This window comes from Rattus norvegicus, chromosome 16, assembly GCF_036323735.1.
Source record: "Rattus norvegicus strain BN/NHsdMcwi chromosome 16, GRCr8, whole genome shotgun sequence".
Taxonomy (NCBI): domain Eukaryota; kingdom Metazoa; phylum Chordata; class Mammalia; order Rodentia; family Muridae; genus Rattus; species Rattus norvegicus.
This window is the reverse complement of record NC_086034.1, coordinates 62,330,539-62,357,150: the sequence shown is the minus strand read 5'-3', so window position 1 is coordinate 62,357,150 and position 26,612 is coordinate 62,330,539. Positions and strand designations below refer to the sequence as shown.

General features: G+C 46.3%; 1 protein-coding gene across 6 annotated transcripts in view; it reads right to left on the bottom strand.

Moving 5' to 3' along the window:
• The window catches only part of Dlc1 (DLC1 Rho GTPase activating protein), a 420,643-nt gene that overhangs the window by 17,669 nt on the left and 376,362 nt on the right, over positions 1-26,612 (bottom strand). For 4 of the 6 annotated variants that reach the window (XM_039094797.2, XM_017600236.3, NM_001370997.1 and 1 more), the window contains 3 exons: positions 11,744-11,815; positions 7,137-7,218; positions 385-448 (listed from right to left, as the gene is read on the bottom strand). In XM_039094797.2, coding sequence (XP_038950725.1) covers positions 385-448; positions 7,137-7,218; positions 11,744-11,815 — 218 coding nt within the window. Of the gene's footprint in view, positions 1-384; positions 449-7,136; positions 7,219-11,743; positions 11,816-22,267; positions 24,800-25,525; positions 25,852-26,612 lie in introns of those variants that run through there. The other 2 variants (NM_001127446.1, XM_039094799.2) reach the window with 2 other exon arrangements.

The following is a 26,612-nucleotide window of genomic DNA, read 5'->3' as shown; positions in this document are numbered from 1 at the left end:
CTCCACGCCTCCCACAGTGTCCCCCAAGCCAGCCTTCTCTTTCATCTTGACAGCTTTGAGATGGGAGTTACTGCTCCATCCAGGAAACAGGAAGAGGTCCTAAGGAATGTTAGCTTTATTTCCTCTGGGGAGCAATGGGAAATTCCTCTGAGATTCAACAGGCTTCATGTTTTTAATCACACGGTAGCCATGGGAGAGTAACATGATTTCTTCAAGTCCAGAGCAATAGATATCATAATCCACGCTGACTCCGAATACGGGTTTTAACACGCGGGATGGACAAACGGGATGTTTTTACTGAGCGTCAGGGTCCTGTCTGGGTTTGTGTGCTTGCTGCCCTGCCCCCACCTACCCCCATTCCAGTTGTGCGGTTCTGGTACTCACTCGCTTCCGGTGAGGACTGATCTCCAGCTTCATGACTGCACACTTGTTTAGCGTGTTTAGCCGCCTACAGAACAGAGAAGGGACATGAGCAAAGAGAGGAAATCACGAACGGGCTGGCAAACATGTCTTCTGAACAACTGATACACGTAATGAGCTTCTCTGAACTCATTTCTAATTTAGGCAGACATGCTACACTCCCCTTACAAAGTGACAGGTAATGGAGTCCCAGCACGGTGGTACCCGTCTTTAATCTTAATACCTAGGAGGCAGAGGCAAGGGGATCTCTGTGAGTTGGAGGCCATGCCTGGTCTAGCAAGTGAGTTCTATTCTCAAAAAACCGGGACTAACTCAAAGGGGCCTTTCTATTTCTTGTACCATTGGTTTACCCTTCACACCCAACTTTCTTCAGTAGATAGCGTACTATAAGGTGTCGGTGGCCGGTCCGCTTCAGGGGCAATGGGACAGCAGTAGGAACTGGGGAAGGTTGATGGCAAAGTGTTCATTCAGTGCCTCCGTCACACTCAAGAATTAAGAAGGACAATGGGCCTTAGTAATTTCCAAGTTGGAAGGTGACTTTTACGGCCTAAGTTTATTATACGGAGGCAAAGTTTCAGCCCTCTTTAGTACTCAGTGCCTTCTAGTTTCCTATCAGGAGACAATGTTTCCCACATAGACAGAATAGCACAAATGACTATTTTAAACATCTCGCTGAGCTCAAGCAGTCCCTTAGGACACAGTCCCCTCTGAGACAGGAGTCAAACTGCAGCTTTGAATGTGCTGCCCTCATCATCGGTGACATCAGTTTAACATTAGAGAAACGGGGATGGCAGAGTAGCTCAGTGATAGGGTACTTGCTAAGGACAAACAAGGGTTCAGGGTTCAACCCTGAGTACAACGGAAATCAATCAATCAATCAATCAACTTCACTAAAAGTCACAGGAGAAAACAAAACCAATAGCACTGTTAACTACTCGCTAACTAGTGTTCAAAGTGTGAGTGAGAGCTCCCCAGGCCTCAGTTCATCCTATTACCTTCCAGATGATCATTGCCAACGTCTTCCTTTTACATGTGTCTACTTGTTACCTCAGAAGTTGCATATACCTCCCCATCAGACTTGTACTTCTTTCCCAAGTTACTTTGTGTCATGGAGTAAGAGCACTTAATTCCCTCTACTTCTAGCTGATCCTGTGCCCTCAGTGGCCTTATCTCCCGGGTCCTGCCTGCTCTGACAACTTGGATGCACCAGGAGAGGCAGGCAGTCTTTCTGAAGCCTGATAAGCCTGCCTTTGATTCCACAGATTATGTGGAAGGCTGTTTATAGAATAAACAGAGATAAAGCGAGGATACCCATGCTCAGAAAACCTCTTCTTGCCTGGGAAAAGGGGGAGAACCGTTGAGAGACCCTGGAAGCTCAGAGGGAATGTAGGGTCTCTCTCTGAGGGGCCTCAGTTAAATGACACACCCAAATGTTTCACTCCCCCAAGTTTTTCAAGGCTTTAAGAATGAGCAACCGTTAAGTCAGTCTTGGGTCTGGGTTTCATTAATCGAACCGGTAATCAAATCTCCACTTGACTCCATTTGGGCTTTAATGGTTGAGTGGTGTTTATAACCAAATTTACTAGGCATGGAGGCCTACGGGCTTGGGGAGGTGGGGTAACATCACACACTCCGGTTTGAGCCAAACAACAAAAGATCCAGGAGGTTGGTTTGAGAAAAAGTCAACTTTTATCTTGCTATGTTGGCAGCACCAGACTAATGGTATTACGTTCCTGAAGGCCGTGCTTACTCTCGGGGTTTCCATGGTGGTCAATTATTTCCTCTCACTCACCCGAATCCCCCAGGATCTCCAAAGAGTAGGACTCTCACACTTACAGAGGGGTCCTAGGGATATAAGATAGTAGCTCTGGCCAGAGAAGAAACTCATTTAACAGAAAAGAACAGAAGGATGGTCACCAGAACATGGGAAGGGACTGGAAGTCACAAAGAGGCAGGCGGCAAAGGCAGCACCAAGGGGACTTGGCATACCAGGGTGACTCTAGCTAGCATTCATTTTGTATTTTAAAATAGCCAATTTGCATATTCTCCAGACAAGGAATGATAAATGTAGAAGGTGGCAGATACGTTAACCTCCATGATTTGGTCATACACAAGCATTGGAACATCACATCCTGCCACAGACACACAGTCATGTTATGTCAACCAAGAATTAAAATACAGTTCTAACAGGGGTTGGGGATTTAGCTCAGTGGTAGAGAGCTTGCCTAGCAAGTGCAAGGTCCTGGGTTCGGTCCCCAGCTCCGGAAAAAAAAAAAACAACATACGGTTCTAACTAGGAGAACTGCCACTGTCTTTGGGTGAGGCACTAGCTCATTCTTTAGTCCTCTGACAACCTCCTACGACATACACCACGATTTATCTTTATTTTATAAAGGACGAAAGGGGGGCTTAGAGAGTTCAGGAATCTTTTTCAAGGCCCCTGGACTTAAACACAGTGGCTCTGGTGCTCAAAGACAGCAACTTCTACAGTTGGCTGTGAAACAATTATTAATGATGGGGGGAAAAAATGAAGCCAGCTGAGTAGATCTGAAGTAGCATCTTTCAGTGGCTGAGACACTGCCACCAGTAACCATCTGTGGCCTTGGGCGTTCGCACCTCACCACGGCCTAAGGCCAGGCTCCAGCACCACAGGAATGTGCCTGCCTTATCTCCTAGGTGCCTTGGGTCTTTTTCCAAGACAGAGGGAGCCAAAGGTGAGGCATTAAAGCTTCAGGAGCTCTGGAGGTCTAGCCCTCCTTGCATTTAAAATAAGTCAGAAGAAATAAGAACACAAAGGCCCTGAAGAAAATTCTTCAAATTCCTGGAAGTTTTCCTGGCATTCATACAAAAAAAAGTATTTAAGCTCCTTGTTGTTGGGAGTCATCCTAGCACTTGGGAGGCTGAGGCAGGAGGACTGCTGCTGTGTTCTAGCCCAATTTGGTCTACATAGCAAAGTCCCACCCCAAGCATCCCCTATCTTCCCCAATTACTTGAGTCTCTTTAAACTGAATGGTTAGAGCAACAAGGTTTGAATATCTCCACAATGCTCAACACGGCTTTGGTGCATCAAGGTGGTGCTGGTGACAGACAACATAGTTTTGTTTTGTTTTTTTCATTTGACAACTACTAGCTGATGTCTTTCACAATTCTTTTCATGTGTTGGTAGAAGGAGTCGGTTTTAATTCCAAAGGAAAACTGGGGTCTGACATGATCCCGAAAGCCACAGGAAGACGACATTTCACAAGAGGCATCCCGGCATGGCTCGCAGTGTACGGTGGTCAGTGTGTGCTTTGAGACACCACTGAACACTCTTCCAGTTCTGAGCAGAGCTGCTCATAGTCAAAGCCTGCCCAGTGGGCTAGGCTATTACTGAAGTTAGCAAGACTGAGGGGAAAGCATCTCTCCAGGGGAACAGGTCCACTGCTACCTTAGACTAACACAGTAAGAATACCAGGCAGGGGGCTGGAGAGATGGCTCAGTGGTTAACAGCACTGCCTGTTGTTCGTCCAGATGGACCTGGGTTCAAGTCCCAGCGCCTACATGGAGGCTCGCAACCATCTGTAACTCCAGTTCCAGGGGAATACAGTGTTTTCTTCTGTCTTCATAGACACTGTACATATACTGTACAAAATAAAATACTCATACACATAAAATTTTTAAAAATATAAAAAGCCCACTAGCCTAATAATTATAATTTTTGGTCATTACTAGACTTTATATTTCAGGAAGTCCACTGTTCAAACCCATCCTGTGTCTAAGAGTCTTCTGTCCTGAGTAAGAAATATTTTTTAAAAATCAGCTCCTTTTAGCTTTGTATCGGAGCAGCTGTAGGACTAACGAGTGTGGAAATATGAACATTTTCTGCCCAAGCAGAAGCCACTGTGACAGCACACAGAATACGGTTCACCTCAGGGGAGAGTTCACGAGGTGAGGAATCCCATGTCTACAACTCACCTTCTTAAATGTCTAAATGGGGGAAAGATGCACGCCCATTAAAAGTCTGTCCACAGAGAAGACCACCACCAGCCAAGAGGAGAGATTTATAAATTAATACACTACAGCCTTGTTATCTGATGGCAGAGGAAGCATCAGAAAGCCAATGCAGGGCTCTTGAAATCTGCCTAAGGCTCTCCCATCTGTTCCCTTCTCTGAAAGCTCAAGTCACTGCCAAGATGTGGGTGCGTGGACAAGGGCCTTGGGCTTTCCATCGCCCAATACGTAATGATGATTCTTACTATAGTCTCTGAATAATTTCTCTGTTTTAACTAAAAAGTCACTTTTTTGAGGGAGGATCTTGCGGTGTAGCCCAGACTGGCTTCGGATTACCAGTTTGTTTTTTCCCTCTGCCTCCCTGGGGCTGAGATGATAGTGGGCATTTACAGGAATAAGACTTTCCTTTAAAAAAAAAAAAAGAAAAGAAAAAATGTAAATGCAAGCTGGCCTTTTGCACTCATCCTTTAAATGTTTTTTTTTTTTAAAGTATCATACCTCACTTGTATGAAGTATGTTAGCTGACCCAGAACGCATGGCCAAGTCTGAAGACAGATAAAGCCCTGTATGGATCTAGTCTCTTCTATAGGATGCGGCTTCTCTTCTCAGGTTATGGGGTTATGGGGTTCAGAGCTAAGCGTAAATCAAACTGTAGAGTATGCCTTTTTCTTTCTAAAAAAGAAAAAAGTTGATTTCGAACTGGCGTTCCGGGGGGGAAAAATTTTTCAAGAATTTTTTTGACATACTGCAATGGTATTTTTCTGACCCAGAAATTCCTAAGCTGTTGATGTGGTTCCACAGGCCGACTCCCAAAGTGGCTTAACGTGTACGAGATGGGTGATCTAAAGCTCGAGAATTTCCCAAGATGCTTCTTCCAAATGACCTCATTCATATGCACTGCCGGCAGTGATGACTTGAGAAGACATTGATTCTGCAAGGCAGCGAAGCACAAAAACATCTCTACAATGTCGGCGGCAGGGCCTGTTCCAGATGCTGGCTTCTTACCCTCTCCAAAAAGGCACCGGTGACATTGCTCATTCCAGAGGGCACAGTGGTGACATTACACACTTTCAGAACACTAGGTTGCTTTCCCCAGAAAACTGTGTGCACAGCCTGCACACTCTGAAGCTCTACACTGTTTCTTGGGGGGTAAAATATGTTTTTTTTTCTTTTCCCAAACTCTAAAATCTACTCTTTTCCATGCTCTATTCTAAACATATAACGTATCTTTTCCCAAAACTTTACTACTCAAGCTTACTGCTTCAAAAAACATTATATAAGAAAGGGTGTGTGTGTGTGTGTGTGTGTGTGTGTGTGTGTGTATGTGTGTGTGTGTGTATGTGTGTGTGTGTAGTATATTCACAGTCGTTACTGTGTTCTTCTCATACACAGGAAAAGAAACACCAGACATCATTTCACCTTAAGATGCTTTCCCCAGTTAAAGTAGACACTGAAATTAGGGACTGGATGGAGAGTCCAGTCGTGCAAGTGTGAGGGTCTAAGTGGACCCCCTGCATCTGGGTAGAAGCCAGGCATCACAACCCTGGAGCTTGGGCTGAACTGGTGAGTTCCAGAGTCAATGAGACCTTGCTTCAAAAGAGAAGGCATGGAACAGCGGAGGAGGACTCTGGATTCTAACCTCTGGCCTCTGTAAGCATGCACACATGTTCACACGTTCACACATAGGGACAGGCATATATGCGCGCGCGCGCGCGCACACACACACACACACACACACACACACACACACACACGAGGTCCGTTACTAAGTCATTTAAAAGAGAACTGATTGTTTCTTGGGGGTAAAATATGGTTTCTTTTTTCTTTTAGAAATTGTACCAACACGTGAATTCTGCCTATGTATATTCCTTTCCCTAGAACAGGGCGATGGAGGCTTTTCAGTTTTGAGAAAAGTTACAAAGCGATGACTAATGGGAGGTGAATCGAAAATGTCACCCAGGGTTTGAGAGGATTATCTGGGGCCTGCAGAGCCTCAGGTTTTTATTACGTTCACTTCTCTAAACCCCAACCAGCTGCTTTTCAGCCTGGAGAGCGACCAGCACTCTGAATGGCACCTCTGACAGCTTTATTCAAAGTTCCCATCAATGCATGTTTACTGCCTGTCTCCTGTACATTAAAGGCTGTGCTCAGTGAGTTTACGGCCTACTTAATCCCGTCATCACTCTACCTGGGGCAACTGGAGGTCCTGAGGAGCCTCCTTGGAATTCAAGGACAACCCTGCCTGGCTCTCTGTGCTAGCCCCTGTCTGTGACTCTCTCATTCCACTCTGCACAGTGGCAGCCCTGACTCCCTCACTGTACCTGTGGTAGGTTCTGTGAGCTCTTGAGAAAGTTTGCTGCTTTTGTTGTCAAGTGATAACGCAATATGGGATGGTGCTACCCGAGGGCCTCGGAGGCCAGCACTCCGCCCATTACATAAAAGCAGTTTACGTTAGCGGTCATCCAACGGTCTACAGCGGGGCAGCATGAATCACTGTGCCATCTGATAATCAAAGACCTCATGTGGTCTAAAATAAAGCAAACCGGAGTCTGAGAGACAACTATCATTTTTTGTTTAACTCTCCGGAGACAGGGGGTGTCTCTATGCAGCCCCGGAACTCACTCTGTAGACAAGGTTGGCCTTGAACTCGGCTGGGCCTGCCCCTACCTCCCGAGTGCAGAGATTAAAGCACCATGTTTTTAAAAGAAAGGAAAATGTCAGGTTACCTGCAGAGAGCCTCGATGGCATCTCTGTCCAAGAAGTCGTGTTCTCTCTTGACCAGCGCAATATCAATAGGAAACAGGAGATCTGTAAGAAGAATGAAGACACGTCCATTTGTCGAGAGCCTAGGAGCTTGACAATTAGACTCTTCTGGCAAGATGCTGAGTATCTATGGCTCATACTTCCTAGCAAGCTAAGTGGATGCTCTGGGCCGGTCTAAACCAGCTCTGGTTCTCTAAAGCTTCTTTGTTGCAGAAGTGGTTCAAAATGACTGGAAGGTAGTAAATACCTGCTGTAAGTTATAATTTAAGCTAGAACGAATCCTGTGAGGAGTCCCCTTTGTAATGTGGCTTAAACCAAAATGTCCTTGCTCAGAAGTCATCAGGGAAGGGGGCCACGGGGGTGGGGGGGGTGGGGGGGGGGAAACAAAAGCAAAAGCAAAAACAAACCAGAACTCAGGCCAGGAAACTTATCGAACAATGGCCAGGAGCAGCTGGAGGGACTGGTCCATTTACATGATAGGGTAGACTGCAGAGAATTCAAGATATGCCATTTTAAAACAAATATTAGCAGCCGAGGGGTTTTTAAGTTGCAGTGAAACAAAGGACCAACTATACAGTTACAGTAAAACAATAGCGCCCAGCCCCCACCCCCCCATCAGTAAGAGTCCGGTTCTCTCAGAACAATGAACCACTTGCATAGGTCTGAAGATGCCTGTAAAGAGAGCGGGCTAGGGGAGCCTGGGAATATGGAGGGACATAGGGGGAGGGGTAAGGCAAAGGCTGTTTACTAGGTACTGACAGGAAGCCAGTGGAGGAATAGCTTCTCCTGTCATGGTGTACTAACAAGATGCCTCTGAGTGACCGTGACAGTCTTTCAAAATGGCTAGAACAGAGAGGCTATTGAACGCTCCCCAAGACAAAGCAGTCATGAATAGCTGGGGAGTCAGATATGCCAACTACTCTGTTCTGATCACGACACATACAGGACTGCTTGCCCTTACCCCATGTCAACTGAACATTAAAAAAAGAAAAAGAAAATTGCTCCTTGGGTTCTAGCTTTGGAAATAAAAAAAAAAAAATCCCTTCACGATGACACACGCCTTTAATCACCACATGAGTTTCAAGCTAGAGACGGTATACATAGAGGTTTCAGACCAGACATGATTACAGCGAAAACCTATGGATAAATGCATCCTGTAGATCAATCCGGGAGAAGGAAGACACTCAGGAATGACAGAAAGATGACCACAGCTCCAAAATCCCACTGGGTAAAAGCAAGCTACCATCCTGTGCAGTTCAGCTACTAATGCTGACTTATGGGCTTCCCAGTAAAAAGCTCATTAAGTATGGCCAATGTCTGCCTCCTCTGGGTTGCCAAGAGGCAGAAGACACCGCCATCATCATCACCACTACCACCACCATCATCATCACCACCACCACCACCACCATCGCCTACACAATACTCCTGAGCTTTGAAGAGGAAATGCTCGAGCTGGGTAGGAGTGGTGACTGTTAGGAATTGTAGAGCTAACTAGTCCTCACGCCCTTATTTCCGAGTTGACAGGTTGACTTCAACAGTTTCTAACTCATAATCTCTGGTTTTACGGATAATACAGAACTCCGTATTCCTAAAGAATCCCCTTTTTTAGGGATACACTTACAGCATCGCTTTTAAAAACAATTGGGAAAGATATTTCGTCATGAGTTCACCATTTGATCCTTTCTTCCGGAGGCAAGGGTCAGATTAGTCTCACCCTGATGGACCATACATGCAGACCAAGGACACAGTTTCAGCTCAGTGACCAAGAAAGATATACATGGAGCATAATAGTCCAACCTTATATTTCTGCATCAGTAGACAGAGGGATGACCACACAGTGAAGGCTGACAGTGACTATGAATGCAAATTATAAAAGACTAAACTGAACCAAGACCACATAGCCCCAGACTTTATTAAACAATAAGCCCAAATCAGAGAATATATTTTTAGGTAATATATAATATGAAACCTATACGTGTGAATGCAAAGGATTACTTCCTTGCCTGTTACGCCTATGTGAAAAAGCAGACGAGCTATTTTAGTCGACTCTAACTTCCTGTGCTGTACTGAAGGTCACTTTTCTGATCCAAATGAACAGTTCTGTTTTCTAAAAACATCCAGTAATGACTGTGAGGAATCCGAGAAGTCCACTTTCTCTTACTTGCTCAGAATGTTTTCAGAAGGAACTGGTTTTTAAAAGACAGACACAAGTATGGTCTGAACCCAACCTCGAGGTTAGGTTTAGAGGCAGGAAGTACAAGTATCCAGGTTCCAAATAAAGCTAATCAGAAGATGGGGCCCCTGAGGGCTGTTATCCTCTGAACCTGTATGGCTTATTAACCTGGCACGGGCGTGGGATGGGGGAGAAACCACTGCCTAGACCTCAGCAGGGCACACTCCGGAGTCAGCTGTGTTTCAAATGACGTGGGCAGGTGTGGGAGTCCCAGGTATCAAACGAAGAAAAAAAAAAAAAACGGAGCTTGCATTTTAGGGCTGTGAAAATAAGAAAGGGGCTGGAAATTGGATTTACCAAGACCAACAGGCACAAGAAGGTGTCACCCAGCAGCACATCAACACCCCAAACTGAAACACCCCTACCTGACTGAAGGAAATGGAACTCTTAAAGAGGAGAACAAAAGCCACCGCTGGGAATCCAATTACCTTTATCTCCAGAGAGCTGTAAATTAGAAAAGCCCCAAGTGCTGCTCCAGCTTGCTTCCACCTCTAAAGCCCTTGAGTAAGTAGGTCAGGAGTTCTGTCTGAAGGCGAGCCACTCACCACATTAAGGAGAATGGTGCTAAAACTCAAAACTAAGTTTTCGGATAGGCTGTGAAACCGAGAGACAGTAAGCTGCTTCAGAATGTAAAAGCCAACAGTCACCCATACGTTCTAGTGTCATTGGTACAAGAAGGTACCCTATACACTACCCCAAGAGGAAAGTACGTGCCCGTCCGTCCAGCCCCAAACCCTTTGATCTACAATGGTGTCCTGCCTGCAAGGTATGCTAGGGCAGCTGTGGCATGAAGTTTTGGAGTAACCAACCAATGTCTGATTGACTTAAGGCCCTCTCCTTGAAATGGAACACATACTTGCATGACTAAGAATCTGAGACCAGAGAGACCAGGGACTTTGGGTAAAACCAAATACTACTGATAGTGTGTGTGTGTGTGTGTGTGTGTGTGTGTGTGTGTGTGTGTGCGCGCGCGCGCGCACACACACACACACACACACACACACACACAGAGCAGAACAAATACAGAGACTCAGAGCTAAACATTATGCAGAATGGGAAACCTTGGAACTCAGCCTTAAGGGATGTCTCCATCAAATCTCTCCCCTCAGGGCTCAGGAAGCCCTACAGAAGAGGAGTTAAGAGTTTAGCTGTATCACTATTTTAAAGCTGTACTTATAAAATGACTTCACGTACAGATATTAGGTCTCCCATTTGAATGAACAGCTAATACATTTTAGAGGATACAACGTAAGTATCAGCCTACAGACCCAGAGACCCACAGAATGAGTTAGAGACCACTGCTCTTTCTCTGTCCCCAGCATCCTGTCAACTTGACATCTAGGAAGAGAGATCCGCAACTGAGAAAATGCCCCTCTCAGATTGGCCTGTGTGCGTGTTATTTTCTTGATTAATGATTGACACGGGAGGGCCCAGCCCACTGTGGGCGGGGCCACTTGGACAGGTTGTCCTGGGCACTATAAGAAAGCAAGCCAGTAAGCAACCTGCTTTGTGTCTTGGGGCACATTCAATAGCCTCTCTTTCCTAGCCATTTTGAAAGACAGTCATGGTCACCCATAGGCATCTTAGTAGCACAACATGACAGGAGAAGCTATTCCTCCATTGGCTTCCTGTTAGTACCTAGTAAACAGCCTTTATTGAGAGGAGTAAAAGCTAGCACAAGGGTTGTGGGGAAACTGTGTATTACCAAATACAGTATGTATTCGGATCTTTGTTAACCAGAAACCTTACTTCTAGGCTCGGGCAAGTTAAACTATTATACATGTGTGAGAAAACACAGTAACAACCAATGTTCAGAAGTAACAGTTTATAAGAATAAAACAACTAAGATCCCCACTAACCGTAGTATAGATAGAATGACCTTTAATCCATTTGATGGAGTATTACATTGTAGTCATAGAAAATGAGCTGTAGGAGCACATAGATTAGAGGAATCTTAGTATAATACGACATGAACGGAACAGCTCTACCTAATGTCCTTCTTCTTTTGTGAAAAGGTAGACATTACACAAAGTACACCTTTCAAGAACGTCAATAAAATTACAGATAATGAGTACATGGAAACCAACAGAGTTCTCAGGACACAGGTTACTCTTTGCAGAGGGACAAGAAGACTCCATTCTTATGCAGGGTCTACTTTTTCTTTTGTTTTGGATGGTGGGAGTCTTGGGTACTTGCCCCATTGTTTAAAAAAAAAAACAACAACAAACAAATGTGGAATAAGTAATAGAACATCTCCAAACGACTCCTAGGTCAGTATTGTGCATGAACTCAGTGTTACGACTGTGTTGACTTCATGAAATGGCATTCTGGGCTTACCTTCATACAGCTGTGCGTACTGGGGGAAACCAGTCACTCTCAGCCAATCGCAAGCTTCCTTGGCTTCAATTTCTAGAGAGAAATAAACAGACCAATTTGTTAGCCACGTTATCCCCACACGTGGATTTCCCGCATTAATACACTGATTCTATCAGACCCATAAAATAGAAGTTCTGTAAACCAATATATACCGATAGGCAAACCAACAAAAGGTCCTCGATATCAAATGATACCAAATGGCTTACATTTCATACATATTTCAATCTTTTAAAAATGAGTGTTATGATTGATTTTTTTTTCTTTAAAGAAAACAGAAGGGGCTGGGGGCTGTGACTCAGTGGTATAGCCATGCACAAGGTCCTGGGTTTCCCTCCTGTTGCAGAAATCAATGAAAAAACAAACAAAATAAACCAAGACGGGGGGGGGGTGTCTCGGGGGTCTCGACAGTAAGTTCTAGACAAAGCAAAGCATGGTGAGAGTGCAGAAGGGCTTGAATAACTAATCTGAAACCTAGTTGGCCTAACAAAGATGTATGCCCTTCTGCTACAACAAAACACACCAGATACACCTTACACCTTAGAGTAGGACTTGACTGGGTACTATTAGAGCCCCTGGTGACACCAGAGAACAGAGCCTTTTAACAGCCAGAGTCCGACAAAGTGCCTTTAGGAACACGGTATTCACCAGTAGGAGAGAGACGGGGCTGCCTCAGGAAACCGAGGGCATGAAGTCACTCGCTCTAAGCATCTTGGCAGGCTAAAGGCCTAATAAAGGCCCCCGTTCCCTGTGGTTAAACAACTTGTAGATAGTATTGATAAACAGAGAGGCCAAGAGCCTCTGACAGACTGTGTTAAAACTCACTCAGGCACATATTTACAATCCTGTTAAAACTGACTCACAGAGGAGGCCCTGGACACATTAATTAGTTTCTGTGTTTGCACAGACAATATTCCTTTCAACTCCTCTTCCCACCTTCTCCAGGCCATGAGAGTGCTTAGTTATTTAAAGCTATTCACTTCTTTAAAGAAGCCTCAGCACTGCTAAGTCAATCCCGGAGTCCCGTCTTCATTGTGCCAGACGTCGGTCGGGTGGGCACTAGCACAAATACATCCTAGTACTTTTGTCTACTAGCTCTAACTTTTCCAACTTTCTTTTTTGGTAACCTTTTCTTTTCCTTTCAGGAAAAGCATCTTTAGAAAACTTTCATCACTAAGGCAAGTTGCAAAACCGTTACTGGGCACCCACCAAGGAGAAAACAAGCTGTGATTTGCCAAGCTAGCTAATACCCAAAACTGAAATACAGAGGATGACCCTGGGCCGTTATTAAATAGCATGGTAAACACTGCTCTCATGAATCGTTTAGCGTGGAGATACAACTTCAGGACGTGAGCATGAAGAGCCTAGAGGGGTGACAGTGTCGAAGAGCTTCCCTGCATTCATAGGGTACGCTACACAGATGCACGCTACCTGAGGCAGGTCTTCTGTGTGTGCTAAGGGGTAACATGTGGAGGCCAGAGGACATTTGTGAAAGTCCGGTCTCTGCTTCCCACCACAGCGATCTCAGAGCCAGATCCTAGGTCATCACCTTGGCGGCAGGCACCTGCTGAACCACCCTGCCAGCCCTCGCATGTTTTGTTTTGTTTTTTTTAAATCCATGTCTTAGTAAGAAATTAAGAAAGTTTTAATAAGATTGTAAAATAGTAGAGGGGAGAATAGGGGCGTTGAGAGAGTGCAGCGGTAAGGAGCCCGGTTCAAGTCTCGGCACCCATGGGGCAGCACAGGTCCTGGGGATCCTATAATCTCCCACATATACACATGCAGGAGAAAACACTGATGCATAGAGAATAAAAATAAAAAATAATAATTTAAAAATTGTAAAACAGCTTCTAGAAGGATATTGCTAAGGAGAGAAGCCATGAAAGCCGAAGGCTCAGCGTTTTATTTTTAAGACTGAAAAATCACATTTTCCCTCTGCGTAGCCCTCTTGTCTGCCAAAGATGGCTGCGGGAGAAAAAAAACCAAGCCTGCTTGTTTTAAATAAGCCTTTTATTTTTTAATCATTTCTTTTATTTTTGGAGATTATATTACACCATTTCCCCTTCATTTTCTTCTCCCCAAACACTCTTAAGTATCTCTCTTTGTTTACAAACTCATGGTCTTTTAAACACAAAACACATAATACACACATATACATACATAAATACATAGTTATCTTCTATCTCTAAGAAAATGCCATGTTCTCATTCAACCCTAAACGGATGCCACACAGTCACTTTTAGGGTCACCTGGTTAGAAAAGAAATGATGTGGGCTGGGGAGATGGCTGTGTGGCTGAGAACGTTCACTCTGCAAGCATGAGGATTTGAGTTCGAATCCCTGCATCTATGCAAAAGAAACAAAACCACCACCACCACCACCACCACCACCACCACCACCATCACCGCCACCACCAAAAATCCCAGGTAGACTGGTAGGTAGACCTGAGGAACTCAAGACTCTCGGGTACCTTACAACATACCAGTTCATTTCCTCACACTGATCCTAACATGTCGTCATGCCACCCTCAAAATAAAAGATCTTAAAACACAGATGGTGGTTAATACCTACCTCTCCTCAAAAAAAAAAAAAAAAAAAAAAATGAGCTCTGTATCCCAGATGAGAGAGGGAACAGGGACTCACAGTGCTCGTTTCTTTGGGATAGAGTAGGCTTTTTTTTCTTTTGGGGGGAAAATTGTAGCAATGAAAAAAGTTTAACATACTGAAAATAAATCCAGGAGATAGCTGGGTGTGTTAATGGTGTTCTTGCTCAAATCTGATTAGAGCAGTTCAATCCTGGTGCCTATGGGGGAGAGAACTGATGCCAGAAAGCTATACTTTGACCCTCACAAACATACCACAGCATGTGCATAGGAGCGAACGCTCGCACGCAGGTACATGGGCACGGAGACATCAGAGAACACCAGAAGCCGGTGCGTCAAGGCCTTAGCATCCCCCGCTGCTCACTGTGAACCCTGCCACCTGGCCCTAAGGTGAGACCTTGAGTGCAGGTGCGTGGTGTTTTGAGAGCGACAAAGATGATGGTTTTTAAAACAGAAAGGCCTCCGGAGACTTCACAGGACAATGGCCACACAATGAAACTTGCAGGCAAGGCTTTTCTGCTAAGCAATCAACAGGCAAATGTTAAGGAGGAAACAGGAAATTTTTCTTGGAAGCGGCTTAGTCATTGGTCATTCACAGCTCTGCCTGCACATGAGATGAATGAGCGCTGAGACCCTTTGTGCCTGGCTGGGAACCCTTAGCCCAGATTTACACATTTCCTGGCTGCCCGGGATGCCTCTTTCTTCTCCCCCACTACACCTTAACCGTAAGTCTGCTGACCTTCCTTTAGCCAGCCATCCTGCCGCTGAGCTTGCTGTTCTGAGCAGGTCCAGCGACAGCCTAGACATCTAACTGGGCTGCAATGCTTCCCCAGTGGGACCATGTGGATTTCTTTCCTTCTTTCCCAATACGCCTTCCCATCATATTTCTTCCTTCAAAGAAATGCCAAGGAATCAGAGAATGCTACAAAAAAAAAAAAAAAAAAAAAAAAAAACCAAAACAAAACAAAAAACCACCACCACCACCACCACCAACAACAAAAAAACCGCAAGCACTTTCCCCAATTTCTTGCAAGTCCTGAAGTAAGACAGATGTGCGGGCAAAGGTTGCTGTGTACAGAGAGTTACGGGCAGACAGGGGTGGGGGTGGGGCTTTCAAATCCAAACCAAGATATTCATTCCTGCCCCTGGCTGACAGATTCCTTCCAAAGGGAAGAAAGGGTCAGCTTATCAGTCTCTCCACTAGGTCAAGGAGGTCAGCCATGCGCACAATGTCTTTGGGATCTGCCCACCTTCACTCAGTAGGTGTGGCTCATGGGTGGGTCATCTGGAGAAGCATCCGGGTCCACAAAGGAGGACAGTAAGGTGGTTAAACATCGGGGACCAGAGTGATTCTTAACTCTAGATGGTGGCAGCACTGCCTTGAAAGACTTTCTACGAATGCCAAAGACCACGCCATGCACGGCATAGACATCTTACTCTATAAGATCTCTCTAAGCAATGTACATGTAGGCAGGACGGACTACAATACGGTCACTCTCCAGTCACTAGCACGTTCTAGGGCCTAATACATTCTTTTGTCCTTGACTCTTCCTTTGAATCTAACAGCTTTTGGGCAAACCTCTCCCCATCCTTACCCCTAGCCAAGTTCTATGTGAAGCTAGACTGGTTTTCCCACACCACATACTTCTCTATGTCCTACTCAGCTTAGAACTCTGACAATCCAACCCCCAGGGCCAAGTTCTTGGCTCTCCTAACTTGGCCTCTCTGCCTGTCTTTTTAGCTCTTGAAATGTATTCAAAAGGGCGTTCTCTCCATTCTCAGGATACCATGGCTATCCAGGGCTGGTGCTCTCTCTAGACTTCAATAAAGTCACCCTTCTTCACCTCACCAACTTCCCCCTTAATTCAAGTACACCCTGAAATACTCCCTTTCGTACACTAGAACCACGTGGCCGATTGGTTGTAAAAATGCGAAGAAAAGAGCCCATTACATTTTTTCATTTCTTCAAAGGCAGACTAAGAACTTTCACTTGACAACCAGAGGAATAAATGTTAAACATACACAACTCTCAAAGGCTGGCTATCAGGAGTAAGAGGAATTCCCACTAGGGCCAAGTTGCATAGAATACTTACTTGATATTTATTAAACTCCAATGTTATCTTATCATAGGAAAGATTCTGAGAGCATCTAAGCTGCATTCCTACCCTCAGGTGCCTAAAAGAAAATTCCAAACATCTATGGCATATATTCTGGAAGCTTCTGGGAGACAAGAGTAAACAGTCTGGGCAGACCCAAATCCACTGTGGGGCGTTAAGTAGAGAGAGCCAACCTGCGTTTTCTCCTTCATTGGGTCTTTACTTTCTGAACTAGGTCAGCTGCCAGCCATTTTCAAGGCTAATCAGAGCCCCCAAAGTGCCTGCCAAGCAGGAAGCCAGGTGGAAAGGCTGACCTCAGCACCCCCCCACCCCCACCCTCCTCTCACCCTCCTCCAGGTACAGGGGCCTGATGACCCTCTGCCCTTGTCTAGGAATCATTTAGCTTCTCAAGTGCTCCTCTAGGACCTGGGAGTTTGTTAAGTCCCAAGTGATTTGTTAAGTCAGCACCAGTGAGAGCCCCCTTCCCAGTGGGACGTTCTATGGGGAGCACATGGGCCCACTCTGCCCCCAACACTGACACCCCCAACTAATCCAGCCTCCCTGGCTTCTTCCTACCCGCTCTCCTTATTCTTGCTTTTCCTTCAACATGTACCATGTATGCTCTGTGTGCCCTCTCCGGTTCCCTGATATCCCCCCAGTTACACCCTATTTTGTGGCAGTGCGTGCGGTCCCTCGGTAAATAAATAGCTGTAGAGAGAAACCACTGATTTGATTTTTCATTCCAGTAATCGTACTTTTGATTAACAAATACAGCAAGATGTAGGTATGGATATGTCAACCTCAGGCTTCATACAGCAGTTACGGGCTCTCTAAGTGCCTGCCTCTGCGCTGGTATTTCCTTTCTGCCCACCCCCTTCTCTAGGAGACAGTCCCTAACTGTTAACGTCCAGAGTCCTCACCCATCTACAGACTATTTTAGGGACATTTCCCAACACTGTGTACATCTGTTGATGCTTTCTGTTGCCAAAAAACATATAAACCACTTTTTTAATGAATCAATGCTTTGATCTGTTTCACGAAAAGCCATGTTCATGATTCAGAGAACCCAATACCCTCTTGCTTCTGCGAGGATCCACAGACTCCAAACCAAATTAAATTTTCATAGAAAACCCTCCAGTCTATAAAAAAGCTCTTAGAAATATATATGTATATATATATATATATATAACACATAAACATTATACATATATGTGTATGTATGTATACTTCAGAGCTTTACTTCTCCCACAACATTCTGACTCTTGGGGAGGCAGGGAACAGGGAGCTACAGGCACATGGGACCTTTTCCTGTTGTTAGGGAGTGGACCAGGGTCTGGGCAATCTGCCCGAATTCACAGGCACCAGGTAGTGTCTTCAGCCCAGAGAGCTTCTTGCCTTTCTACAGCAGAGGAACAGGAAGAGGAAGAGGAATTAGAAGAAGAGGGAGAGGAGGAGGAGGAGGGAGGAGAAGGAGGAGGGAGGAGGGGAAGGAGGAAGAAGAGGAAGAAGAGGAAGAAGAGGAGGAAGAGGAGGAAGAGGAGGAAGGGGGAGGAGGAGGAGGAAGAGGAGGAGGAGGAGGAAGAGGAGGAGGAGGAGGAGGAGGAAGAGGAGGAAGAGGAGGAAGAGGAGGAGGAGGAAGGGGGAGGAGGAGGAGGAAGAGGAGGAGGAGGAGGAAGAGGAGGAGGAGGAGGAAGGGGGAGGAGGAGGAGGAGGAGGAGGAGAAGAAGAAGAAGGAGGAGAAGAAGAAGAAGAAGAAGAAGAAGAAGAAGAAGAAGAAGAAGAAGAAGAAGAAGAAGAAGAAGAAGAAGAAGAAGAAGAAGAAGAAGAAGAAGAAGAAGCAGCAGCAGCAGCAGCAGCAGGAGCAGCAGGAGCAGCTTGGGGCATTTTCTTTCTAACTACCCCCTCAATCTGTAGACGACTAGAGACAGAGATGCTGCTTTCTAGGAAAGAAAATCCCCAGAAATAATCTAAGGAGGGGAATAAAGAAGCCACTTTCCCCGTGTGATGTGATGACAACTTAATAAAGGGTTTTCCTTTGGAAGAAGGAAGCCTCCATGGAGACAGCCCGAAAGCCTACACCGGGGACCTAGCACTTGAGATGACACTTCAGCGATGCAGAAATCACATTAAGTGAAATTTCCTCTGGGGATCCTTTTGCCCAGCATTTGCAGAGTATTGCTTTAAGCACTCAAACCAGGCGAGGACAAGTGCTTCACTTCACTGCCATTCCGAGTAGATGTGAGGTCCCAAGCGACAGGGCTGTCAGGAGCTCCATTCTCCACACGAATGTACCTCATTCCCAGGAATAGAAAATATCCCCCAGCTAACCAGAAACGGGCATCCGAGCGCCAGGACGAAGAGGTCAAACTGAGAGGAAACTGAACTACTGAGGAGAAAGATCTATTTCATGGCAGTCTAGAGCGAGATAAAAATAGACCGAAACCTCCCTCTGCCCCCACCCACCCCCAGTCTCCACCCTGCTTTTACGTCTCTCGATGAACATAGGACTGAAAGCCCATTACTCTGAATAGCAATTAAGAAAAAAAAAATACCATTAGGACAGTGCCCCTCCCCCACCCATCAATCAATATACATACATTTACACATTTACGTATCTCCAGGACTCTGTATCAAACGCTTAAAGACTTCCAGTTGTATACTAAGGAAAATGGCTTGGATTAGGTCTTAGGGTGCTAACTACAGGCATTAAGACAGTCTCAAAAAAAGGACGTGACATAGCTTTAAGGTGCCTTATTTTAGGAAGCCTCAGTTTTGTAAAAAGTCACGCATGCACGTGAGGTTACGCAATCAGTTTCCTTTTAACACTCCCAAAGGCCAAATACCTGATTACAGTCCTAGAGCCTGCCCCATCTCTGTGCTGTCCATCAGACGTTTCTCTCTGGAAATTACCCAAACTTATTTTTCTGCAAAGGCTCCCCATCCAGTCTTTTGCCCCAGGGTCCTCCAGGAGGAACAGAACAGAGAAAAATAAAACACTGAAAATCAGAACGCTTCCTGAGCCTAGAATTAGAGATAAAGAGGAGAGCAAAGAATTCCAGCAGAAACAAAAAAGCAGCAGTCACAAGAGCCAACCCAGTCTCACCTCTCTTTAAGTTTTCTTTGATAGAAAGAAAAGGAAGGAAAGAAAAGTAAGAAAAGAACGCAATGCGATGCTATGCTTTAACAAAGACCAATGAAAACACAACGTGGCAAATGCTGGTTAAAGGTTTCAGTTTGCCTCCTCTTTTGGTCTAACCTCAAACAAAAGACGCCTTTTGGTTTGACCTGCAGGTTTTCTGTCTGGGTTGGGTTTTTTGGTGGTCTGATGATTTTGAGTGTGATAAGAGTGGTATATCCCCTTACCCAATCAGATCTGTACTAAAAAAGATAAATATATCAAGATATATAAATTAAAATTTATAAATATTTAATATGTTTCAAGATATAAAAGGCAATTCCAATCTTCCATATGGATTAAAAAATCATTTCCTTTAAAATTGCTTAGGACCCCAGCACCTGAAACACACACAATTTAATAGTTGAATGTCCACTCATTTAGTTCCCGATAAGCACATTAAGGTCCCCATTTGGGGGCCTCCTCCTCAGTCTGTTTACACACAGCAGCAGGAAGGGGTCCGCAGTGGTATCTGGTTGACTGTGACCTTGGACACTGAACTTCTGTCCCAGCTGCCCCTCAGCAGGAGACAGGCTTTTCAAGGATGTCTTTGCCCAGTTCTGGAATTTCCCTTGGGATGATTTTGACAGATGCATAAGCGTCACACAAAACCCCCTTTCCATATCATACAGCTGGGTTTGAAATGGGGAATTCAGTGGGCACTGGCTGTCCTATGAGGCCTCTACTTGATCCAGACTGGAGAAAATATTCCGGATTTGTCACCTGAGTGTAACAAAGGACACACAAACTGTGGTTGTAGGGCAGAGCCATACCTGGGTCATGGGCCATTTCACTCCAAAGTCTTTTCCTCACTGGCTTTCTAAGTATGGGGAACCTGGGAGTGCCTCAATCTCAGGGTGTGGAAGCCTTTTGTCCCTCACACATCCTTTGGAGACTCCTACAGGAGAAGGAAGGCGCCTTTGTGACAGGAATCAGGAAGTGACTTCCAGTTCTCTCCGCAGGACACTTAGAGGTGGGGTGGGTAAGAGATCAAAATGTGGGTGGGAGGTGTCACCGACAACCCAGGGCCCAGCATAACAGACCTCAGGGTTCCATTAGCTTTTGATATTTTCCTCTACTAAGGGAGAGGCTGATTTGAAAAAGGCCACCAAGTAGAGACCCGCAGGGGAGAAAAAAGTACTCCGTATCACAAAAACCAAAATCTAACAGAACAAAGCCAGGGGGCGGTGCAGATGAAGAGAAACCATTCCGCTGCGTTGGCTTGTCAACCATGTTTACCTGAAGCGCCCAAAAGCCTTCCTTCCCAGCAGGCAGAAATTTTGCAAGATGCCAGCCAACTCTTTTCACTGACATCTAGCACAGACACTTAGAAATTAATCTCCCAACACCTTCACTGGAGAAAACATAGCTCAGTCCAGTCCGGTGGAGGTCAGACTTTCTGGATGTGGCATTCTGGGACTCTCAGATGTTAATGACAATCTCCATCTGCTAGGCTACAATCACATTACCCAGATACATGCCAGGAAACAGCAGTCTTTGCAAGGTTCTGTCAGAACATTCGGAACATTCTAGAAAGGCATGACTCTTGACCGTGAGCCTCTGTAACAGTACATACGCCAGACATGCAGTGTTGTCTTTCTGTCCGCCACGACTTAGGATAGCAAGAAAGAGACAGCTAGTGTGAAAAAGGTCTAGGCAGAGTCATGCAGCTAACTGTCCTGGGGGAGGTTCTCCATCCTGACCACGCATGGCTCCTTATAACCTTTAACAAGAACAGCGGGGCCGGTCACCTAAGGGAGAAGTATTAGCAGACAGGATAGGCTGACAGACAGACCTCCCCGGCTGGAAATCTACCCTTTCCACATCACCTGAGTGTCCTGCTGGAGTAGGGACACGGGCACCCCCTGCATCCCCACCTCAAAGTCAACAGAAAGAAATGGAGATTATGACATGAAGAAGTTCTATGAATAAACCATTCGCAAGCCCTTAGTAACTCCTCTGATGGCTAATTGTTACAACAGCCCTCTTTCACTGTTTCTAATGTGACTCTTGGTCTAGTGCTCTATGAATCTTATCACAGCAATGTATTCATGAAGGAAAAAGCAAAACACGGCACATAAAAGGATGGGTACTGTGTATGGTTTCAGGAATTCCCTGGGAACTTGAAACCCATCCCCCAGGAAAGAGAGGACTAGTGTAATTTGAGATTGAAGAAAGAAAGAAAAAGACCCTCTACTCCTTGCACACATTAGAAGCAGTAGGTAGCATGTACCTATAAAACAAATTGTAACCCTCCTTCGTGGTCCTCCTTCAAAGCCTACTAATACTTAACCCTGCATTCCTCCATCCAAGATGGCCAGAGTCAGACATAGAGACAGCTGTGAGAGGCCTTTCCTAAAACCCATTTTCCTCCTCATTCCACAGCCCTGGGGAGGAACGTGGGCTTGTACTTCTCAGGCCAGGGCTGACATTAACTCTTTATAAACTGGGCCTTTTAACTTGACCTTGACCACACAGGAGGGAACTTTTTACAGACGGGCCATGAGAGGAACGAGCACACCAAGGCTCGGAGGGACTAGAATCACTCCCCGCCACTGGCTCTAGCTCACGTCACTGTATCACTACCCTGTGGAATTATTAAAAATGACACCCACCTTTCCCCTTTTCTCCTGCTTTGTCTGGTATGCCTGGAGCCCGGGAACTGGGGCCAGGTTGTGTTCTGATGCTCTCTGTACAGCGTGGGGACATCAGGTCTGCACTGGTTTGGTAATATCCAGGGAGGAAGCGGAAACATCTGAAGTTATTTTTACTTTTGCAGGTCCTCTGGCTGTACAGGGTGGATCAAGTATTGTCTGGAGCCCTTTAGGACTCTTTTTTTTTTTTTTTTGCATGGCCTCATTTCCGTCTTCCTGTTGCTAGGAAAGCGAGTTAAGCATGAGAAACTTGTGTTTACAATACTGTCCCATCCTGTGCAGAACAAGGCTCTCTTCAAAGGAGTCCCATTTAGTTCACTCACTGTACTCTGGATGCCCCCCCCCCCAGTTCTGCTGGACCAAACCATCCTCCCTTGAATAGTTCCAAATTGAGTATTTACTTGCTGAGGTCATAAAAATACCCCTCTCCTTTAAACATTGCGTCACACTTTTAAAATCTCCACAGGGACGCCCAGGAAAACCCAAGTACTAAATTTTGTATTTGAGACCACCTCTTGGAGCCTCAGATCGGAAGTATCTTGCACCAGTCTCCCCTGTCTCCTTCAAACCCCACATTACTTCTGCGAATGGGAGTTGGAGTTTAAAAGTCACTTTATTTAGTAATACCTTGCTGTGGTCATAACACATCTATTGGCCTGTTCTATTGGTCTTTGTTCTTTTAACCACAATACAGAACAAAGGCCGAGGGGCAAACTGTCGTGCCCATATGTATTCCATAATTAAAGAGAACTCCTGTTGGGACACCTTGGGCCAAACAGGAAAAGAAGACAGACAGGGCCAAGAGGCGAATGCAGTACAACCAACGCTTTGTCAGTGTTGTGCCCACCCTTGGCAAGAAGGGCCCCAATGCTAAGTCCTATTGTGATGTTGCCACACTAATAAAGCCACTTTGCCCAGAAAAAAAAAGATAGAAAGAAAAAAAGAAAACTCCTTGGGTTGTTTTCAGCATATTATTCAGATATTAAAATCTGAAACGGTTTGCCATCTTCTACACTCTTTAGAAAGTGGTGTGCATTAGATCTACAAAAAAATAGGGGAAAACAGAAGTCACTGGGAGCAGCTTTCATCCACTCTAGGGCATGGATTTAAGCTGGAGACCACATATGCAGATTCCAATCTGTGGCTTGGAGGAAAACGTCAGCACCATATTCCTGAACTATTACGCTGTTTAGAGCAAGGTGTCATTCAGCTCCCAAGAAAGTAAAGGCAATTTGTCAAAAGCAAACTTCCCGGGGGTGGGGGGGTGGGGGTTGGGGGGTGGAGAAGGAGGGGAAGAAAACCAGCTTGAGAGAAAGTCTGTCTGCGGGCCCTTCGTTTGAAACTCTGTGAACAGTAGTACTAATGAAAACATTATGCACCCAAGCTAGAACCTTGCTTCAAATCTGCCAGGCCTCAATAAAAGTGAACACAGGCAATCTCCAACATTTTCTCAGGAAATGTCTTGAAATAACTTCTGGCGGCACATCTGCTACCCATTTGACACTCAGTTCCTCGGGACTTGGGCTCCTCTGTTAGGGGGGCTGCTGCCTCGCTGGGCACCCCTCTGACCATCTGCTGCAATCTGCTTGCCAAGATGGCACTGGGTACTCCCTTAATGCCACCCTTATGGTCAGCAAATTATCCCGCAGAGGACGAGCCTGCAGTCCAGATGGAAGCAGAATTAGTCAACCTCTTAGAGACGCTGATAGGTTTACATTCTGAGTGCTGCAGTCCACTGGGCTATTATTTTCCCTCATCCCTTCAGCAAACAGAATTTTGCAGGGTTAAAAAAAAAAAATGTAACTTGAGACCGGGCATCCTGCCTTCTCCAGAGCCTGATTTTTTTTTCCTACTCAAATGCGTCACATATGCCACCCCCACGAATCTTTTTGTAATGGATGGCCGTGCCTAGGCTGCATTCCTCCGAATCACTAGCCACAGCTTGAAACAACCTCTGACTCTCGAGAATGAACCCATTTGTGACCACGTTGGGTGTTAAAAGCCTCATTGAAAGCAGAACCGGATGGGGCAATAATTTTTTTTTCCTCTACTGCGCTGATTAATGACTTAGGCAGGGTTTCCCTTCTAGTTATTGGCATAATTTAGGAACAGAGTGAACTTCAGTATTCGTCATCCCGTTAGGCACTTTACATGTACTACTTTCTCTATTTGATTCTCACCTCTTCCATTTGTGTCCCCGCCCCAGGGTTGGGGACAGCACAGTAAGGTTGTGCCACTTTCCGGGGTCGCGCATGAAGAGGGATGCTGATCCCGAGTTCATTTCCCCAGCATCACCCCTCGCACCAAAAGCTATTCGCTGTAATGACTCGCAGAGATAGAAAACCACACCAACAGGGTGGGCTGTTGCTCTGGGAGCAACCCTTAAGAAGGATCAAAGGCTCTCAGCTACTGACATTGGAGGAGGGGACAGGGGCGCAGGGTGGGGAATTAGTCCAAGACGCCGTCGCCTCGCTCCAAAAAAAAAAAAAAAAAAAAAGCCACAGGCCTGGAGTCTTGCTTCCTTCCTTTCCCCAGCCCACGGACTCTTCCTCTCTCGCCAAGGGCGTGGGCATCTGGTGGGGCTTTTCAGGAACCGCGTCCAACCACACAGCGGGAAAGCGCTGAGTTCCCAGTTGGAACCCCACGTGCAAGGGGAGTTGGGGGTAGCTAAGGAGCAACCCCGATTTAACCCGCCCAGGCTCAGAGATTCCCCAGCGTTTAAAACAGCCGGACGCAACAAAAGAACGGAACTCTCAAACTGTGATAAAGAAACATTTTTCTCGAAGTACAGCTAAAAGTCTACACAGCCTCTTAAATAATGCACTCTTAGGGAGACAAAGCTGATTTGGGGCTTGTAGGGTATAGGACCGCAAGAAGAGATGGGACAGTCCCCAAAAGCAGTCGAAAGGGGTTGCTTGCCCCTCGGGGCCCGTGGCCGGCTTCTAGGCATAGTAGGAGTGTAAGTCACCCGGACGCCAGTCCCCAGTCCCCAGGCAATACACGGCCAAGGGACATGACCCTACGTTAAAACCTCCTCCAAACCCTGACCCAAGCTGCTTAAGCACACGCGTTCTACTATCGAAAGCCTGGGGCGCCTCCTCTGCAAGCGTGTCAAAACACACAATCACAACACAGACTTGGCAGCGCGGGGTGACAAGTTCCCCTCAGCCGCTGACCCCAGCCAGACTAGTCCAACAACAAGGCACAAGTCCATCTTACGTGTTAGGATCATGGTGTCCGGCTCGTCTCTACACATTAAGGGCGGCGCAGGGCGGCGGGAGCGCACTGGGAACGTCGAAGCTGCCCGAAGTAATCGGGATCCCACGTCGGGACCCACGGTGGCACCCGGGACGCGAGCCCTCGCGGTCGTCAGCACATCCTGGTTCGCAGCTTCCTTACCCCTCGACCCAGCTCGGGCAAAAATCGTGGGTTTTTGATTGCTACCTCGCAGGGAGCGCTCTTAGGGAGCGGGGCACGGAGCTGGGGAGCCGCGGCTCCAACAGCGAGGACGCACAGCCATGACCCAGGCTGGGAGCGCACCTCCCTCCAACCAAACGCTGCAGTGCTCTGCTCTCCTCGCGCCCTAGGGGCCGCGCCTTCCTACTGAGCCCGCCCCCACGGGCGGGACCCACGCTGAGGCCTCGGGCTATGCTCTGACTCCACCCACAGTACATCAGGCCCCGCCCAGGTCCCGCCCCACTCCTCCTTCTCCCTTTCCTGGAATGTTTTCCCAGGGTCTGCACTTCTGCGGCGGCGGGAAGCGCCTAAAAGTCGCCAACTACTGGCCTCTGGGGAAAAGGCAAAAGCTTGGAGGCGTTAGCTTGGTGAAGAGATCAGGGCCTCGCGCTCAATTTCCCTTCTGTCTTTTTCCTACGTGGTTTTGAGTACGCGCAACCTCTCATTCCGGTTGGCATCACAGAAACTTAGGCTGATGGTAGGGGCAGTGCGAAGGTAAAGATAGATCTCTTGATCAGAAAATGGGGAAAAGAAGTACCTGGTCTTTCGGGCACCCGTTTCTCCTCGCTAAAGTCCCTCAAGGGTAAAGAGGGCATGTGGGGATTAAACACAGCTCTGGAACTTTTCCCCAGCACGTGGGAGAGTCAGAATACCGCGTGCGCAGCTCTCTCCACTGTATTTCTAACTGATATTTGGGTGGTCACAGCTTCTAGAATTGCTCAGGGACTGGCCCCAGACTATATTTTTATGATCTCTAGTGGTGATAATGTTTTTCCCAAAGACTCAAACGATTCGCAGGCAGCTTAGTTGGAGGCTCCTTGTGTCCTAAGAAGTCCCGGTTTGAAACTCG